Genomic DNA, 19,473 nt, shown 5'->3' on the forward strand with positions numbered 1-19,473 from the left:
GAATTTCTTCACCATGAGAGTGGTGAGACACTGGAACAGGTTGCCCCATCCCTGGAGGTGTTCAAGGACAGGTTGGATGGGACCTTGGGCAGCCTGATTGAGTGTGATGTCCCTGCTGATGGCAGGGGGGTTGGAACTAGATGATCTTTAAGGTCCCTTCCAACCCCAACTATTCTGTGATTCTGTGATTCTAGGTTTGTTGAGCACTTTGTACAGTCTCAGCTCCCCTCATTCCCATCTGCGGCTCTGCCAACCCCAGCAGAGTCTTGGTGGCACAGGGTGATGGACTGTCCATGATAAACCTGTGCTGGGGGATCTCTGATACAGGACTGCCCTGTGTTAGAAACAGCGTGGCCAGCAGGAGCAGGTAAGGGATTGTACACCTGGACTCGGCACTGGTGAGGCCGCACCTCGAATCTTGGGTTCAGTTCTGGGCCCCTCACTCCAAAAAAGACATTGAGGAGCTGGAGCATGTCCAGAGAAGGGAACGGAGCTGGGGAAGGGACTGGAGAACAAGGGTTATGAGGATCGGCTGAGGGACTTGGGTCTGTTTAGCCTGGAGAAAAGGAGGCTGAGGGGAGACCTCATCACTGTCTACAACTGCCTGAAAGGAGCCTGTAGAGAGGTTGGTGTTGGTCTCTTCTCCCAAATGACAGGTGATAAGACAAGAGGGAATGGCCTCAAATTGTGCCAGGGAAGGTTCAGATCGGACATCAGGAAAACATTTTTAAGGGAAAGAGTTCTCAAGCACTGAAACGGCTGCCCAGGGAGGCGGTTAAGTAAGTCCCCATCCCTGGAGGTGTTGAAAAGATGGGCAGATGAACTGCCCAGGGACATGATTTAGTAGTAGACAGGTACGGTTGGACTTGATGATCTCAAAGGTCTTTTCCAGCTTAGGGATTATATGATTTTTCCATGTAGGGAAGCTCACAGCAAAATTCCCCATCCTCATTCCTGCATTTGCTGCAGCAGTGGTGCCATGTGCCCGGTCCATGAGGTGGATTTGGGGGGGAGATGTACATCTTACTGGGGTTGGTGCTTTCCTTTTCCCAGTGAAATGGGGGTTGTGGAAGCTCCTGGCTGTTTGCTGTCTGCTTTTCTTGAATTCCTTTCATTGCTATAAAAATAAGTTCAACTATTCCATCAAAAATTCCTACAGGGGAGAGCCCATACTCAGGTTTTTTTACCTTCAGCGTTTTCTCCATTGGCCCTAAGCAGCAGTTCCTCTTCCCCGGCACAGTTCCAGCTGCTGCTAAGGCTCTGTCCAGTTCTTACTTTTCCATTGCTTTGCCTTCAGAGCGACTCCAGGAGGAGCCCTGGGGTTTCTCTTCAGCAAACAGCAGAGCTGGAGCCAATCCACACAGTTGGGGAGCACCACCAAGCCTGTGGTCTCCTTAGGTGAATCAGAAATGGTGCTTGCAGCCCCAGGTTGCACACCCAGAGCTGAGGCTGTGGTTGATGCTCCTGGAAATGCCCTCTTCATCTGAAACCTTCTAACTCCAGGGGGGAGGCTGTGGCAAGGAGTTGGCTGTAGGGCATCCTCCTCGTCACCCTCACCCAGGAAAGGAAGGGACCTGGCTGTGATACTGTGTTTATGAGGTCCGTTATTGGAGACCGTTTGGGAGAGAGGTTTGGATGCCTGCTCTGGCTGTCAGCCTTCCTAAGGGCGGAATGGAAGTTGCATTGGTTGGCTTTGCACTTCCCCCAGCCTGGCACTGGGGTTTGAAAGGCATGCAAAATGCACGAGGTAGTTTGTTCTGGAGTTGCGAGGCCAGCAGGCTCTTGCTCTGCTGCTCTCCTCATCTCCTCTGCCTGTCTGCAGAGAAGTTCCCATCCTCTGAGCTTGGCATTAATGAAATGCAGAGGATGAGGGAACCCAGTGCCATCCCTTTCCACCCTCCTGGACCCAAGGCAATGGATAAGGGAGCCCAATGCCATCCCTTTCCACCCTGCCGAGTTCCCAGCTGGATACTGAGGTGTCCATGAAGGATGGGCTCCTTCTGGGGTCAGGACTTGCTCAGCAGCTTTGTCCAGACAAGCAGGGGCTGAGCGATGGGTCGGGCTCCTCCTGTCTCCGTGATGCTGCAGGCAGTAGGTACACAGAATTATTTTTTCCTGGTATGTCCAGCTTGTCTCACTTGAGAAATAAAGGGGGAAACTGCATGTGCTTGGTGCACGAGATCCGTGAGTCTGGATCGAGCTGGCTCGGCTTTTTTCTTGTGTACGGCTCGCTAGACCCAAGAGTAGAGCCGGGGAGCTGTCAGTGCTGGCAGGAGAGCCTGAGACCGTGCCGGGCAGCAGCGATGGTGTGGTGGTGGGTGACAAAGGAGGAGCGGCTGAGCTGCTGGCATTGGCTTCAGCAGGGTGGCGGCTCTGTTCCTCAGAATCCAAGGTCTGAGCAGTAAAAGGCAGCTCTGAAAGGGGAGAGAAACCACCTCCAAAGCATTGCCTTTCTTGTGGGACCACAGTCCTCGTGGGGCTGCAGTCCTTGGGGGAAGGAGTGAGCTGCATGAATGAGACGGATGACAATGGGCTCCTGCCTGCAGTAGCACAGGGCTCCCTATGCTCACTCTGTGCTAAATGTTTTCTTGTTGCTTCAGCAAGCATCCTGCCTCCTATAGCTCTTTGAATCCTTCTTACTGTAGGAAAGAGTGGCTTGTTTTCCTTTTTTTCAGGCTAGGTTACTGTGTGGGCGAGAGTGGTGGCTGGGTGAGGTGTCCCAGAGTGCACTGAGACAGATGTACATCAGGCAGAGTCAGGGCTGCCAGCGGAGTCTGCACGCTTGTGATAGTGGGGTCACAACCCCAGGCTTGCTTTCTTTGTCGTCTTTATTTATAATGTCCCAAGAAATTATTTCCTAGGGTGTAGACATGTTTTTCAGTGTGGATTTCCTCCTCCCTGCTGCAAACTTGATCTGGGCTTGGGACTTGAAAGTAAAACAAACCCTTGCTTGGAATGGAACAAAAGACTTGGAGGTGGTGATGAACAGGTTTATAACAACAGAAAGGGGGGGAAAACTGATTTCAGTCCCAGAATTTATTTTGCGACAAAGGGCAGTGTAGCGGGTGTGTGAACGCCCTGCGGCTGGCGTGTTTGTCTGCCCTGAATTGAAAGTAAAGCTTTGCAGTGCTGAGGATAATGACAGCACTTTGGCAGCAACTACAAGGAAGCTGTGCGTGTCCGGATCCCATCGACACGGCAGGGGCCTGAGAAATAAGGTCAACCTGAAAATGTATCAGAGCTGCAGTCGTCCCCCAGCCCCTAGATCTTTTCTATAGCAGGAGGACTGACAGGCTGAGAGAGTTGGTGATATTCAGCCTGGAGAAGAGAAGGCTGCAAGGAGACCTTAGAGCAGCTTTCAGTACCTGAAGGGGCTACAAGAGAGATGGGGAGGGACTTTTTACAAAGGCTTGTACTGATAGGCAGGCATCTTGGGTGGACTACAGGGAGGAAGTGAGGTCATGCAGGGAAAAAATCAGGAGGGCCAAGGCCCAACTAGAAATCAAATTGGCTAAATCTGTGAAAGATAATAAAAAATCTTTCTACAAATACATCAAAAAGAAAAGGAGGACGAGGGAGAATATTCAGTCCCTATTGGATGCAGAAGGAACAACAGTGACAGGGGGTGAGGACAAGGCTGAGGTACTTAATGCCTTCTTTGCCTCAGTCTTTAATAGCAAGGAAAGCTGTTCCATCTGTTTACAAACCCAGGAGTTAGAGGAGCAGAATGAGGCTCCCATGATCCAAGAGGAGGCGGTTAGAGACTTGCTTGCCCAGCTAGACACCCACAAGTCTGTGGGGCCAGATGGGATCCACCCAAGAGTACTCAAGGAGCTGCCGGATGTCCTTTCCAAACCCCTTTCCATCATCTTCCAGTGGTCCTGGCTGACTGGGGAAGTTCCACTAGACTGGAGGCTGGCTGATGTTGTGCCCATCTACAAGAAGGGTTGCAGGGAGGATCCGGGGAACTACAGGCCTGTCAGTCTGACCTCAATGCTGGGGAAAGTCATGGAACAGGTGATCTTGAGTGCTATCAGGAAGCACATGCAAGAGAACCGGGTGATCACGCCCAGTCAACATGGGTTTACAAAGGGCAGATCTTGCCAAACTAACCTGATCGCCTTCTATGACAAAGTGACTCGACTACTGGATGGGGGAAAGGCTGTGGATGGAGTCTTCTTGGACTTCAGTAAAGCCTTTGACACAGTTTCTCACAGCACTCTGCTTCAGAAACTGTCAGCCTCTGGCCTGGACGGGCACACACTGTCCTGGGTTGAAAACTGGTCGGATGGCCGGGCCCAGGGAGTGGTGGTCAATGGAGTTAACTCCAGCTGGAGGCCAGTCACAAGTGGGGTTCCTCAGGGCTCGGTACTGGGTCCAGCCCTGTTCAATGTCTTTATCAATGACCTGGATAAAGGCATTGAGTACGCCCTCAGCAAGTTTGCAGATGACACTAAGCTGGGAGGAAGTGTGGATCTGCTGGAGGGTAGGGAGGCTCTGCAAAGGGATCTGAACAGGCTGGACCGCTGGGCCGAGACCAATGGCATGAGGTTTAACAAGGCCAAATGCCGGGTCCCGCACTTGGGGCACAACAACCCTATGCAGTGCTACAGACTGGGGGAAGAGTGGCCCGAGAGCTGCACAGAGGAGAAGGACCTGGGGGTAATGGTTGACAACCAACTGAACATGAGCCAGCAGTGTGCCCAGGTGGCCAAGAAGGCCAATGGCATCTTGGCTTGTATCAGAAATGGGGTCACCATGAGGTCCAGGGAGGTTATTCTCCCTCTGTACTCGGCACTGGTGAGACCGCACCTTTGAATATTGTGTTCAGTTCTGGGCCCCTCACCACAAGAAGGATGTTGAGGCTCTGGAGTGTGTCCAGAGAAGAGCAACGAAGCTGGTGAGGGGCTGGAGAACAAGTCTTACGAGGAGCGGCTGAGAGAGCTGGGGTTGTTTACCCTGCAGAAGAGGAGGCTGAGGGGAGACCTTATTGCTCTCTACAACTACCTGAAAGGAGGTTGTGGAGAGGAGGGAGCTGGGCTCTTCTCCCAAGTGACAGGGGACAGGACAAGGGGGAATGGCCTCAATCTCCGCCAGGGGAGGTTCAGGAAAAAAAAATTTCACAGAAAGTGTCATTGGGCACTGGAACAGCTGCCCAGGGAGGGGGTGGAGTCACCTTCCCTGGAGGTGTTTAAGGAACGGGTGGATGAGGTGCTGAGGGGTATGGTTTAGGGAGTGTTAGGAATGGTTGGACTCAATGACCCAGTGGGTCCTTTCCAACCTGGTGATTCTATGATGGGATGAGGGGGAATGGGTGTAAACTGGAGAGAGGCAGATTTAGGCTGGACATAAGGATGAATATGGTGAGGGTGGGGAGGCCCTGGCCCAGGTTGCCCAGGGAAGCTGTGGCTGCCCCATCCCTGGAGGTGTTCAAAGCCAGGTTGAATGGGGCCTTGGGCAGCCTGATCCAGTGGGAGGTGTCCCTGCCCATCACAGGAAGGTTGGAACTAGATGATTTTTAAGATCCCTTCAAACCCAAACTATTCTATGAAAGGGCAGGGAAGGGCTCACAGCTGTCACCTGCAGGGAAGAGGTGCTTGGTGGGAGCTGGAGCAGCTTTTGAGACAGTTTTGGGTGGGTTTTTTTTGTTTTCTGTGAGGTTCTGAGATTGCTGCATGTCAAGGAAAGGGCCCTGTGAAGTGTTGATCCATCCTCCCTTTGGCATGGGGAAGGCAAGCGACATTTACATGGTGGGAGTAGTTGTGTACCTGGTCTGCTGGCACCCATCGGGGTAGCACCCATCCTCTTCCCTGAAGCCACGCATTCCTCCAGGCAATACGGGCAAGTAGCCCAGCACCTGCCTTTCCTGACATTGCCCCAGCTCTGTCCTCACCACAGCAGGAAGAAGTCAAGGCAGGGCAAAGCGGCCCCGCCATGGGTGAGTCACGCACCAAGCAGTGGCAGTTTAGGAGCTACTGGGTGCCAAATGTGTATTTATTCACACACAGACCTATTGGTGTCAACCCCGTGACTGCAAGCGGCTCAGGGTCTTTGCCTGGTGGTGTCTGTGCTGCCAGAAACCCACCCCAGGGGGGGCTAGGAAGCCCTGCTTGCAGCTGTTGCAGCTTGCTCTTCTTACCTGTGGGTCTTGGAGCCTTTTATAAAGGCTGATGGCCACAGGCATCTTATACAAGTGGGGAAATCGAGGCACAGAGCCTTCAGGAATGCCCAGGTCTCCTGGTGAAGAAACTGAGTGGTTCCTGCCAGTGCTCTTGGTTATTGCCCAACCTAGCTGCCATAGAGAATGAAGATGGTGAGGACCAACAAGTTACTGCTATGGCTTTAAAGCCCCTTGATTAATGACCCCCTCATCATCTTCCCTACACCTCTCGTCTCTTCTCCAGGTATTCCTGAAGCAAGATCTTTGCATAATGAGTGAGAAATTGGCCTGGGTTGCCCAGAGAAGTGATGGCTGCCCCACCCCTGAAGGTGTTCGAGGCTAGGTTGGATGGGGCTTGGAGCCCCTGATCCAGTGAGAAGTGTCCCTGCCCATGGCAGGGGGTGGAACTGGATGGGCTATGAGGTCCCTTCCAGCCCAAACCATTCTAGGATTCTGTGATAACGTTGTCTCAATGAGATTCATAGAATATCCTGAGCTGGAAGGGACCCACAAGCATCACCAAGGCGCTTGGTGGTGCTGTCTCTGCACGGGACAACCGCAACATTCGCACAGTGTGTCTGAGGGTGTTATCTGAATGCTACAAGCTCTCAGTTTAGAAGGGGACATGAGCTGGGTTCTTCTTCCAGTGCTCAGCTTCTGAGGATGTTGCACACGTGGCCATTGGGTTGATCTTGTCCAGTCATCAGCACTTCCCATGTACATCAAACTTAGAAAATCCAGGACCTACTTTTGTACAAGCAAGAAGTGAGGCAGCCTTGTCAGGTGCTGGAAACATCAGTGGGACTGGGAATGGAAGCAGAGCCTCTGCAGGGGCTAAGGCGGGATGTGCTGGAGCAGGAGCTTCTCCCATACCTGGCTGCCGGGGCGCAGGACAGTTTTGGTTCCAATGGTGCTTGCTGCTTGTTGTTGAGTTTTAAAACTGGTTTGGGAAACTGAAATCCCTCTTCCAGCATGGAGCATGTCAAAGATGCAGCGAATTCCCAGGATTGTTTTGCTTTTCTCAGCATCTCGGGTTGTTTGGGTAAAGCCTCCTCTGTGCTCAGGCCAGGGCTGGGGAGGGTGTGGTTTATCTCAGAGGGGAGATGTCACAGCGGGGAGAGATGAAGAGTTGACTCTCCCAAAGCAGCCTCTGCCTCTAAAATCTGACTCCCCAGGGCTGGGGGAGCCCCTCGCCCAGGTGCTGACACGCGGGATTTCTTCTCTGGGACAAGGCTTTGCATTCCCTTTCTGTTGGTGCTGTCGGGCTCTGTGGGAAGAGAAGGCTGTGGGGAGATCTTAGAGCAGCTTCCAGTACTAAAAGGGGCTATAGGAAAGCTGGGGAGGGGCTCTGGATCAGGGAGGGCAGGGAGAGGAAGAGAGGGAACGATTTTGAGCTGCAAGAGGGGAGATGAGATCTTAGGGAGGAATGTTTTGCTGTGAGAGTGGGGAGGCCCCAGCCCAGGGTGCCCAGAGCAGTGGTAGCTGCCCCATCCCTGGAGGGGTTCAAGGGCAGGTTGGATGGGGCTTGGAGCCCCTGATCCAGTGGGAGGTCAGGCCTCTGATCCATGGCAGGTGGTTAGAACTGAATGGTCTTTGAGGTCCCTTCCCACCCAAATCATTCCATGATTCTGTGATCTCAGCAGCAGCTGCAGGACTGGGAGATGCCTCTAAGCCCTCTCCCCACCATGACAAACCCAGAGCAGGAGACCTGGAAAAGCAGCAGAGCCAGGACCTTGCAAACACCCTCCTATGCCAAGGCCAGCCCCCACCCCACCCTACCACCTTTTCCCCCCAGTCCATCCCATTTCTGCTTGCCTGGTGCCACTCGACTCTTACCACATAGCAAGATTGCTGTTTGGCTCAATGCTTGTGGAGTTCATCTTCTCTGAAATCATCTGCCCACGAGTCTTTCTCTTCCAGGAAAGCAGAGCAATCCATGGTCTGGTTGGCGCTGAGCCCGGCTCTCCCAGCTCACGCATGGAACTGCTTTACCTGCGCCATTGCCAACTCCTGCAAACATCCTACCCACTCCACCGGGCCGGGGGGGCTGCTTTAAACTCCATTTCAAAGCAAAACTTGGACCCATCTGCTCCATTTCCTGCAGCTCCAGGTTTTCTGATTCAACCTGAGCTCCCGCAGCAGCTCAGGGGCCAGTGCTCCCCAGCAGGGAGGTTTCATGCCAGTAAGGATTTGTAGAGCTCTGAGAGCCCGAATCCTGTCGTTGGTCACCAAGGTGATTGACAAAGCAGGAAGAGAAAGAGAGGTGCAAGCAAAAAGGGACCATTCAGAGTGGATCTCGGAAGGCAAAGTTTTGCAGGGCCAGCACTAGTTGGGACCTGGTGTGCTTGGAGGTCTTTGCTAAGTGATACCACGGGGGACCCAGCTGTGCCTTGAACTCAAGGGCTGTGTTTGCACTGGGCAAGAGCCCAATGCATCTGGCAGGGCTGAGTATAGAGCGAAGCCTCACCTTCCTCCACGGAGCTGGGGAACCACAGCTGTTTGGGGACCAGGACCCCCCAGCCCTGCCTGGAGAAGGGAGCAGCTGTGTTCCCCCTTTATAGGTGGCAAAATGGTGTCCTTAGGCTTTGGATGAGCTGAGAAATCTGCCCCTGCATTTGGGGCTGGTCCAGGCGCTTGTGTGCGGGATGAGGGGGCCGCACCGTGCCCCTTTTATCGGCCTCGCTGGAGCAGCCACCTGCAGGAGCTCGAGAGTGGCAATGGCCAAGGGCTGTGGGTACTGGGGGCTGTGGGAGCCGCCTGGCTCAGCCTGGCACCAGCTCTCAGCCCCAGCCGAGGATGCAGGCCTGGAAAGCTGTAGATGGATAGCAGGAGCAAGGAGCAGCCTCTGCCTGGACATGATGTGATAGGGAACAAACCCCCCCCGTAGCACTCGAGGGTTTGGCTGTGCCTCAGGCTGGGCTTGGCAACCCCAAAGTGGAGAGAGGGGAGCAGCACCAGGGAAGCTGGGCGAGATGTGATTCCCAGGAGCTGATGGGAGGAAGAGGAGTGGGCTGGATCAGGTCCCGGCAGGGATTCTGCTGGAGCTGCTGTTGGAGCTGCCCCTAGTCCCAGGGGAGATGAAGGTACTGGGCTCAGGAGTGGGAGTGCATCTCCCTGGGAATGCCCCAGGCATCCGTAAGGGAGAGGTGGTGTGGAGCCCTTCGAGGCAGCATGGAACCCTTTGAGGCTCTACCGATGCAAGATGAGGCAGGAGCTGATTATCGCCCGCAGCCTTCACTGGGCTCTGTCTGCAGCTCTCAGGGGCAGAGCTCCTGGGAACCAGCCCATTCCCCCAGGCTGCCTTCGCACCCAGCAGCTCTGGCATCGCACCCGGGCTGCTCTGCTGCTGCCAGCATCACCACAGCACTGAGCTGGTGAGGCAGCACTCGGGTGTGGAAGCACAGGGTGAGGCTGCAGGCAGCCGGGGAGAAGCTGCTGCTCTGCGGAGAAGCTGCCGCTCTGCTCTGCCTCCTCGCAGCCCCGAGCCTGCAGCACTGGGGCAAGGATGGGGCGAGAGGGGGCAGAGAAGGCTGGGCTGCAGCCGGCAGGCCTGCCTGGCACCCAAGAGTGCTGGCACCCAGGTTGCCGGCGGAGCATGGGAACCAGGCCAGACATCAGGATGCCCGCTTGGCGATGCCTGATGCAAAAGGGGGGCAGAGCAGGGCTTCCCTGTACTCCAAGAGGTTTTATTTAAATCAGCACTGTGAGCCCCCCGTTTGCCGCACCGGCACAGGGGGTGCTTTGCATCCTTCGTGGGAGCTGACGCTGCCATCCTGTCCATACAAACAGTCTTCATATGATACAGAGTGTATACAGGGAATTACAAAGAGGGGCTGTGTCCAGCCCAGCGTCCGTGGGTTGAGCCAGCGTGACCACGCTCCGGCCTGCTCGATCCCTCTTTTGGCATCTGCCATGGCCTTGAACGCCGAGGGGCCGGTATTGTCCCTCCTGGGTCCCTGCCGATGCTCACCCACCTCCTGCAATCCTTGCTCCAGCTAAATGTGAGCAATCATGTGGCCCAACAGCGCTGGAAGGACCAAAACCCCCAAGGAAAGAGATGCTTCGTCAGAATCAAGGGATGTCACAGCAAGCTCCTGGCCGGATGGTCCTGTGCAGCTCAGCTCGGGCATAATGTGCCTCCCTGCCACGTGCCCAGGTGCGGTAGCTTGGGCTGGTGATTACTCGCCGGTCCTGCTCTTTGACCGCCCAAAGCGGATCGTTGGCATCACTCCAGGTTTCTAATTAGCCCAAACTCTTCAAATCCTTCTCAGAAGCTGATGTTGAAGCTTTCTCGTACCTGCGGGCTATCCCGGCGAGCTTTGCCCCGGGGTGTCAGCCCTGTGCCTGCGCTCCTGGCACCGCTGCCCTCTGCCAACCCTAGTTTCTGCCTTGGAGTCCCCGGGCACCCACAGCCTAGCGGGCCGTGAGGTCCAACTCGCCAAGGGTCATCCTGCCATGGAGATGCTTTGTCTTGCAGTTCTAGATGCGACCCTGGTGCCTTTCCTGCAGCAGGACCTCCTTGGGGAGGTGAAGCAGCTGGGACATCCTCCCTCATGCACGTCACCAGTGGACCACCCCTCATGCAATGGAGAGCCGAGCTCCATGTGGCACTGAGCACCGCAAGTCCCTGCAGGAGGCCATCCCCCGTGCCCTTCTCTGGCTCATCCCTTACTGCAAGGGTCATCACAGGCAGGAGAGGACCCCATGCCATGTCCCTGCCCCAGCCACTGGGCTGGGGGTGGCTTGGAATAGCTGCTGCGGGAGAGCGGATGGCAGGGAAGGTGGGAGGCCGAGGCGGCTGTCACAGGTCGAGCCGGAAGGCCCCGAAGTAGCTGGCTGCTGCATCATTATAGTCGATGGCCAAGGAGGAGACGGAGACAAAGAGCTCATCGCCAGCCTTCAGCTCAAACAGCCCGCCCTGGTAGAGTGCGTGGAGCCCGTAGTCCGCCTCAGGCGCCCAACACTTGGTGCCAACCCCTTTGAGCAGGAGGATGGGCTGGCTGTAGGAGGTCTTCCAGTTGATGCACTGCACGAGCTGTGGGACGGAGACTCTGGTGTTGGCCCCGGCACTGGGGTAGCGGAAGTAGATCTGGGAGTAGACGTAGTACTTGCCTGCCTGGTTGACTCGCAACCGGCCATCGCGGTAGGTGATGTTCTGCAGATGCGAGTGGATGGTGCTGTCTTCCCAGTATGAGATGGCGTGGCGGCAGGACTGGGAGAGGTTCCCAAAGGGCTTGGAGTTTCCTGGGGAGAAGAAAGAGTCATCGAAAGGAGCCTCCATCAGGGTCAGGAGGGGTGGCTTTACCCCTCTCTCATAGCCTGGAGGGGTGAAGGTGGTCTTGGACTGGACAGGAGAAACCGCTCCATCTGCCACCATCCTCCCATCCTGCTCCCCTGCCCTTTGTGTGGGATCTTTCCCCTGTTCCCATCTCAGAAATCCAACTTACCGTCCTCGGCCAGGCCCTGTGCACGGAGGGTGAGATGCGCCGAGGGCTTGCCCATTGTTCTGCGGAGAACCTGCCCCTCCGAGATGTTGAAGGAGCTCCGCCGGGCCTCTGTGGGAAAAGGGACACATGGCTGCAGAAGACAGAGAGTGTGGGGATGCCCAGCCCGTGCTGGCAGAGCAGGTCCTCACTGAGCAAGCAGGAAATGCCCCACAGACCTGCTGAAGAGGGGGGTTATTTGGGGATGGAAATGTTGAGTCAATCATTCTCTAAGGTTTTGGTGCTGTCCCCTGTGGCCCTGGTTGACTGGACTCCACATAGACATCACAGCTGGCCCTGCCACCCCATCCCTGGGGACAGATGCCCATAATGTGCGCTGTGGGACAGTCCTTGCCCTCCTCTCCCGCCCTGGCTCGCAGCACCGTGCCTGGTGGAGTTTGCCCCGGGAGCGACCAAGCCTGCTGGCAGCCGCAGCCACACGCCAAGCCATGTGCACGTGGACCGTGGCTCCATCTGTCTGGCTGCAACCGCACCCCAGAAGAGGTCATGGATGCCCTGCAGTGCCAGCACCCCAGGAGGAACTCACCCTTCACCGCACTCCTGTGAATAACGTTCTCTGTCACCTGAACCAGGAGAGGAAAGAAACAGTCCTGCGGTTAGAGGTGAAACGGGCATTCCCTGTGTCCCAGCTCCTCTCAGCTCCTCCAAGCCTTCAAAACTTTGGTTTTTGTGCTATGGCTCTGGGCTCCACCAGCTCCTTGCCGCAAAGGGCCCGACATGCAGCCCCACTCCTCCACTCCCGTCTTAAACCATCCTTGGAATTGCCCTCTGCCATCCCTCTGGTGAGGTGGAGGGGGAAACTGAGGCAGGCAGGAGCTCTCCCAACAGCTGTGCCATCCTCCCTGGTCCCCAAAGCCAGCAGGTCTGGGCTCACCGTGGCCACGTAGGCTTTGATGGTGTTGGCCAGCTTGAGGCAGGACTGGTTGCTGATCAGCTCCTCCAGGCTGGAGCCATCCTGCTGCTGACTGATCACCTGCAGACACCGCAGCTCCTCTGTGCTCCCCGGCACCTGGGCTTTGAGCTGGAACAGAAACACCCAGACGTGGAGCTGCTGGAGCCAGTGCAGAGGAGGCCACGGAGATGATCCAAGGGCTGGAGCACCTCCTGTACGAGGACAGGCTGAGAGAGTTGGGGTTGTTCAGCCTGGAGAAGAGAAGGCTGTGGGGAGAGCTTAGAGCAGCTTCCAGTGCTGAAAGGGGCTCCAGGAAAGCTGGGGAGGGGCTCTGGATCAGGGAGGGCAGTGACAGGACAAGAGGAGATGGGTTTAAGCTGAAAGAGGGGAGATTGAGATGACATCTGAGGAAGAAATATTTTGCTGTGAGGGTGGGGAGGCCCTGGCCCAGGTTTCCCAGAGCAGTGGTGGCTGCCCCATCCCTGGAGGTGTTCAAGGCCAGGTTGGATGGGGCTTGGAGCCTCTGATCCAGTGGGAGGTGTCCCTGCCCATGGCAGGGGAGTGGAACTAAATGGGCTCTGATGTCCCTTCCAACCTAAACCATTCCATGATTCCATATTTCTAACTCTGCATCAAATCAGGCATGCACAGCGCGGTTGGAGGATGTGGTGAGGTTGCTGGCAGGGGGTGTGGATGGGGCAGCTGCCTCTGGCCCAGCTCCTCCAACATTTGGGAGCTCAGGGCCACACTGTGGGATGGAGAATAACCCTGAGCTGCCCTGATCCCAGAGCTGGGGCTGGGCCAAGGCAACACTGCTTGGATGCAAACACCGTCTGCATGTCCTGTGCTAGGATGGAGTTGGGAGGCTGAGTGGTTCCCAGGCTCTGTCAAAAATCTGTTTTTGTGAATAGGATTGGTTAAATCTCATCTTGTCCGCCCATGATCCCTGGCAGAAGTGAGTCTTGCTCATCTCTAGCTCTTTATGAAACACAACAGTCCCTTTCCTGGAGTTCCAGCAGCAAGCAGGAGGAGGAGGCAAGACTCAAGGACCCTTGCAAGCTGCAGAGCACTAGGTCAAGGGAAGATTTCCCATTCTCCATCTCCTTCATCTCTGCCCTGGCGGGATGAGGCTTCACAAGCAGTGAAGCCCTGGCTTCGAAGGTGGTGTTCACAGCGTCCAGGGCAGGGGTTGCCCTGTGAGGTTTGGCTCCATATGAGGCAAGAGCTGTCATCTGGACGTACCCAGGCAGCTCTGGCCACATTCACCGTGGTTTCTCTCTGCTGAGCTAAACTGGGGTTGCAAAAGACGTTCTCGGGTCCTTCCAGGCTGCAGACAGGACCCCAAGTGCTCGCAGTGCTGTGGCAGTCCAGGCAGTGCTTTGACACTTTCAAGCCTGAGCTGCCTTGTGGTTTGGGCTGGAAGCCTCCCCTCCGCGTGATGCAGGCTGTCCTGGTGCCCTGCCCCATCCCAGGCTGTTCCAGTGCTCGCCCGGCAGCACAGCGGGGAGCAGGCACGGCTTGGCGCTAGGGATTTGTCACCACGCTGCTATGCCATGAGGAAACTGAGGCACAGCTGGCACACTGCCCTGAAATCAGCATGTCAGGAGCTGGGAACCAAAGAATCACAGAATTATAGAATAGCTTAGGTTCAAAAGGACCTAAATGATCACCCAGTTCCACCCCGCTGCAATGGGCAGGGACACCTCCCACTGGATCAGGCTGCCCAAGGCAGGTAAAGGGCTGTTAAATATCTCCAGGGATGAACACTTCCAAGGATGAACACCAACTCCTCAACGATCCCCTCTATATCAAACCTAGATTGATCCCAGGGCAGAACGCAGGAGTCCTCATGCTTGGCCACATTGTCATCTGGGGCTTGGCCACCTCCTCCCCCAAGGCCCTGCTTGCCCCCTGCCCACCTCCCACAGTCGCAGTCTGGGGTTCTCGCTTGGCTTGGAGCCAGGATGTGCTCACGTTTGGGATGCACACAGGCTCCAGGGGCAGCAGAAAGACTGCAGAGGGTCACATAAAAAGGGATGGGGGGGATTTTGTTGACTCTCATGGGCCAAGCATCTGTCCTTGCACTGGCCAACCCTGCCAGGAGCATGGTGGCTCGTAGCCGGACTTTAGTGGCCAGCTTGGAGGGGCTGTGCAGTGGCTCGTAGATGGGCTGCAGTGGCTAGCTCGGAGGGACTGTGCAGTGGCTCATAGGTGGGTTGCAGTGGCTAGCTCGGAGGGACTGTGCAGTGGCTCACAGGTGGGTTGCAGTGGCCAGCTCGGAGGGGCTGTGCAGTGGCTCGTAGATGGGCTGCAGTGGCCAGCTCAGAGGGGCTGTGCAGTGGCTCATAGATGGGTTGCAGTGGCTAGCTCAGAGGGGCTGTGCAGTGGCTCATAGATGGGTTGCAGTGGCCAGCTCAGAGGGGCTGTGCAGTGGCTCGTTGATGGGTTGCAGTGGCCAGCTCGGAGGGGCTGTGCAGTGGCTCATAGATGGGTTGCAGTGGCCAGCTCAGAGGGGCTGTGCAGTGGCTCGTAGATGGGTTGCAGTGGCCAGCTCAGAGGGGCTGTGCAGTGGCTCATAGATGGGTTGCAGTGGCCAGCTCGGAGGGGCTGTGCAGTGGCTCGTAGATGGGCTGCAGTGGCCAGCTCAGAGGGGCTGTGCAGTGGCTCGTAGATGGGCTGCAGTGGCCAGCTCGGAGGGGCTGTGCAGTGGCTCGTAGGTGGGCTGCAGTGGCCAGCTCAGAGGGGCTGTGCAGTGGCTCGTAGGTGGGTTGCACAGTTGCCAGCTTAGAGGGGCTGTGCAGTGGCTCGTAGATGGGTTGCAGTGGCCAGCTCAGAGGGGCTGTGCAGTGGCTCGTAGATGGGTTGCAGTGGCCAGCTCAGAGGGCAAGCGCAGCCCTCGACTCTCCCTGGGCTGGGTCCAGACCCGCCTGCCTGAGAGGGAGGACACTTGGTGCCCACCAAGGCAGCAAATCCCCGAGTGACGGGGCTGAACCCACAACCCCAGGCCTGGGCACAGCCAGTGTGTGCAGCTCTTGGGCTGCCACGAGCACTAATCACCAGTTACAGGGTGAGCCCTCATCTGACTGGTCCGGTAGGGTGGTGGCATATTCCCAGCAGCACATGGGGATGGCAACCATGCGTCTCATCCCTCTGGGTCCTACCAACCGCCTGGCACCGCCTGATCATGCTAGTTGCCTTGATTAAAGCTTGCACGCACCACTGGTCCCTCTCCCTGCAGGGTAACCTCTCCACTTCCCTTCTCCTGGGCTCCTGGTGCTGCGGGGGAGGGCATTAAATGAAGGGAAAAGTGGGAAAGTTTGGTAAAACTGAAGGGATGGGAAGAGCTATGGGTAAGGGGGAAAGGGTGGGCTGGCATGCCGAGTGATGGGGGTTGGAGCTGGACGAGCTTTGAGGTCCCTTCCTATCCAAACCAGTCCATGATCCAGTGTCCTCAGAGGTGCTGAGCTCCGCGTACCTATCCCCAGTGCATATCCACGCAGGGATCCAGCAGAGAAGCCTCTGCGATCCCCCCAAAGATGGACAGGGAAGCAACTTTCTCTTCCCTTCAGCCCTGCCCTCTGGCTCCATCTGCCCGCATTCCTCTCCTCTCCTCAGTGCCTTTCATGTAAACTCCTCCCAGCGGGTGCACATGGGATGCAGGGCTGGAAACAAAGCCCAAGTCTATGCTCCAAAGGATGCTCTGCTCCCAGCCCATCCCTCCTGCGTCCCCAGGCAGGGCTTGGTCCTTTTATCCCTGTCTCTGTTGTGGTTTTATGCACTGTTCCGAGCTGTGGCACTCTTGATGGACTCTCCACCAACAGAGCTGATAATTCCCATCATCAGGTCTGAATTTCCCTCACCCCATGGCAAATATCTCTCCTGGTTGGGGGTTTCCCACGCCTCCCGTAGCTTGAGAATTGCCATGAGTCCCAGTTAGCTGAGAGACCGGGGGCTGGTAGCAGGATTGGGCGACCACGTCGAGTTTGGGAAGGATTTGGCACAAATAATGCTGTGGGTAGGTGGGAACATCTGGATCCCAGCACGGGTGTTTGGTGGGATTGAGCTGGAGCACGGACCCAGGAGTGGATGGGATGGGATGGGATGGGATGGAGGGGCTACCCAGCCAGGCCATTCCAGCATCCCACAGAGTGGGTGAGGAGGGATGGGGGTCAGGGAATGAGGGTGGGATGGGAATTGTGGAGGTGGAGATGATGAAGGAACCAGGGGTGAATGAGGTCTGGAGCCCAGGGAGCTCTCCCCTCCCCATCTGGAGCTGCAGGCTCTGATGGGGCCCCAGAGCAGGGCTCTTTCCCCTCCAAGTGCAGACACCAGGACAAAGTCTCCCTCTCTCCACATCTGGATCCATGGCTCTGGGTGGAGCCCAGGACAGTGTCCAACCCCCCAGGCCCTACATCTGGATTCCGGGCGGCCCTCGGGACAGTGCCTCCCTCTTCCCCCCAGCCTCCACATCTGGATGCAGAGCTGGAGCAAGCCCCTCTCCACATCGGGTCAGTGTTCTCCTCCCTCTCCCCCTCTAGACGGAGGCCTCAGATCAGTGCTTCCCCCTCAGCCCCACATATGAACGCAGAGTTTAGATGTGTGCCCCCGAGCCTCCACATCTGGACGCAGAGCTCAGATTGGTGCCCCTCAGCCCCGCATCTGGACGCAGAGATTGGATCGGTAACACCTCTACCCCCACATCTAGATGTAGAGCCCAGATCAGTGCCCCCCCAGCCCATATCTGGACGCAGAGATTGGATCGGTGCCTCCCCACCCCCAGCCTCACATTTGGATTCATAGTTCAGATTGGTGCCCCCTCCCCCCCCCCCCCCCCCCCCCCCCCCCCCATCTGGACGCAGAGCTCGGATCGGTGCCCCCCCAACCTCCAGCCTCCACATCTGGACACACAGTTCCGATCGGTGCCCCCCCCTCCCCGGCCCCGTCTCACCTTGGCGATGGCCATGGAGAAGTAGACGAAGAGGCCGGTGGCGGAGACGAGCTGCAGAGCCAGCACGGCCCCCACGCCCAGGCAGCCCCAGAGCAGCCCGCGGCGCCCCCCGGCCCCGGCAGCGCCCGCACAGTCCCGCGCGGCCATCGCGGCCCCGGCGGGAGGGCGGGACGGGGAGCGGGGAGGGACCGGGGCTGGGCCGGGCTGCGGGATGGGGGGCCGCGGGGGTGGGGGAGGGGACGGACGCGGAGCCCGGGGACAGAGGTGGCCCGGGGAGAGAGATGGCCCCTGGACAAAGGGTGGTCCCGGGGCAAATTGTGGTCCTTGGGACAAAGGATGAGCCCAGGGACGAAGGTGGTTCCAGGGACAGAGTTGGCCCAGGGAAAAGAGGTGGCCCCAGGCATGGAGGTGGCTCCTGGGCCGTGGGTGGCTGCTGGAGTGGCCCCTGGTGGGAGAGAGTAACCACAGGGACAAAGGGTGGCCCCAGTGGTCCAGGTAAAAGATGGGGCCCCTGGATAGAGGTGGCCCCAGGGACAGAGAGGTGCCCCAGAGAGAGAGGTGGCCCCTGGACAAAGGGTGGTCTCAGGGACAAAGAGTCACCCCAGGCACAGAGGTGGCCCCTGGACAGAGGTGGCCCCAGGGGCAGAGGTGGCCCAGGAAAAAGAGGTGGCCCCTGGATAGAGGTGGCCCCAGGGGCAGAGGTGGCCCTGGACAAAGGGTGGCTCCAGGCATGGAGGTCGCCTCTGGGCAGTCCCCCTGGCTGCTGGTCCAAGGGTGGCCACTAAGGAGACAGAGTGACCTCAGAGACAGAGGTGGCCCCAGCGGCAGAGGTGGCCCGTGGACAAAGAGTGACCCCAGGGACAATGGGTGGCCCCAGGGATAGAGGTGGCCCCTGGACAAAGGGTGACCCCAGGGACAAAGGTGGCCCCAGGGAAAAGAGGTGGTCCCAGGGACAGAGGTGGCCTCTGGGCAGTGCTGGTCCAAGGGTGGCCACTGGGGAGAAAGAGTGACCTCAGGGTCAAAGGGTGGCCCCAGGGACAGAGGTGGCCCTAGGGACAGAGGTGGCCCCTAGACAAAGGGTGGTCCCAGGGGCAAATGGTGGCCTTTGGGACAAAGGGGGAGCCAAGGGTCAAAGGCAGCTCCAGGGACAGAGCTGGCCCAGGAAAAAGAGGTGGCCCCTGGACAGAAGTGGCCCTTGGACGAATGGTGGTCTCACGGGCAAATGGTGGCCCTGGGAACAAAGAGTGACCCCAAGGACAGAAGTCTGGGCAGTGAGAAATCTCTTGTCCTGTCTGGGCTGTCAAGAGATGGTGTCAGGGCTTGGAGGACATAATGAGGCACGGGGGTGGGCGGTGGGCCAAGCGTCCCCATGGGGCTCCAGCCCTCAGATCATCTCCATGGCCTCCCCTGGACTCATTCCAACAGCCCCATGTTCTTCCTGTGCTGAGGACTCCAGAACTGGACACAGGACTCCAGGTGGCATAGGGACATGTGCCGCACATGCACATGCACTGCGGACCCAGTGCCGCAGCCATCGGTACTCATAGAATGGTTTGGGTTGGAAGGGACCTCAGAGCTAATCCAGTTCCACCCCCTGCCATAGGCAGGGACACCTCCCACTGGATCAGGGGCTCCAAGCCCCATCCAATCTGACCTTGAACCCCTCCAGGGATGGGGCAGCCACCACTGCTCTGGGCAAGAGAAGAATCTTCTTTGAGGCTGTGTTTGTGTAAATTCCCAGGTACAAAATTGAGGCTGAAAGCTGTCCTGGCTCTGGATCTGCTGCTGGGCCAGAGCCCTGGAATAAAAACAGTAGTTCATCAAAGCAGAGCTGATCTGAATGCTTCTGAACTTTGGCCAGGGCTTCCCCACCCTCACATTTCTCCCTAAGATCTCTTCTCAATCTCCCCTCTTGCAGCTCAAAACCACTCCCCCTCATCCTATCCCTGTGCTCCCTGATCCAGAGCCC

The 19,473-nt window shown here is 57.3% G+C and overlaps 2 protein-coding genes across 5 annotated transcripts in view; one reads left to right on the forward strand and one right to left on the reverse strand.

Annotated features, from left to right (window-relative positions):
• Nucleotides 1–9,834: 9,834 nt before the first annotated feature.
• LOC104066246 (tumor necrosis factor ligand superfamily member 10) lies at nucleotides 9,835–17,684 on the reverse strand. Its single transcript, XM_054075161.1, has 5 exons — nucleotides 17,505–17,684; nucleotides 12,539–12,685; nucleotides 12,191–12,227; nucleotides 11,608–11,715; nucleotides 9,835–11,404 (listed from the first exon to the last, which is right to left on the reverse strand). Exons 1-5 carry the CDS (start codon nucleotides 17,649–17,651, stop codon nucleotides 10,962–10,964), a joined length of 882 nt encoding a protein of 293 aa, XP_053931136.1. The 5' UTR covers nucleotides 17,652–17,684; the 3' UTR covers nucleotides 9,835–10,961.
• Nucleotides 12,692–19,473, forward strand: part of LOC128853108 (carcinoembryonic antigen-related cell adhesion molecule 2-like) — a 55,091-nt gene continuing 48,309 nt past the window's right edge. For all 4 annotated transcript variants that reach the window (XM_054075160.1, XM_054075154.1, XM_054075159.1 and 1 more), the window contains exon 1: nucleotides 12,692–17,064. In XM_054075160.1, the coding sequence (XP_053931135.1) occupies nucleotides 16,842–17,064 (223 nt within the window). In that variant the 5' untranslated portion in view covers nucleotides 12,692–16,841. The remainder of the gene's footprint in view (nucleotides 17,065–19,473) is intronic.

Source organism: Cuculus canorus, chromosome 10 (assembly GCF_017976375.1).
Source record: "Cuculus canorus isolate bCucCan1 chromosome 10, bCucCan1.pri, whole genome shotgun sequence".
In the NCBI taxonomy this organism is placed as follows: Eukaryota; Metazoa; Chordata; class Aves; order Cuculiformes; family Cuculidae; genus Cuculus; species Cuculus canorus.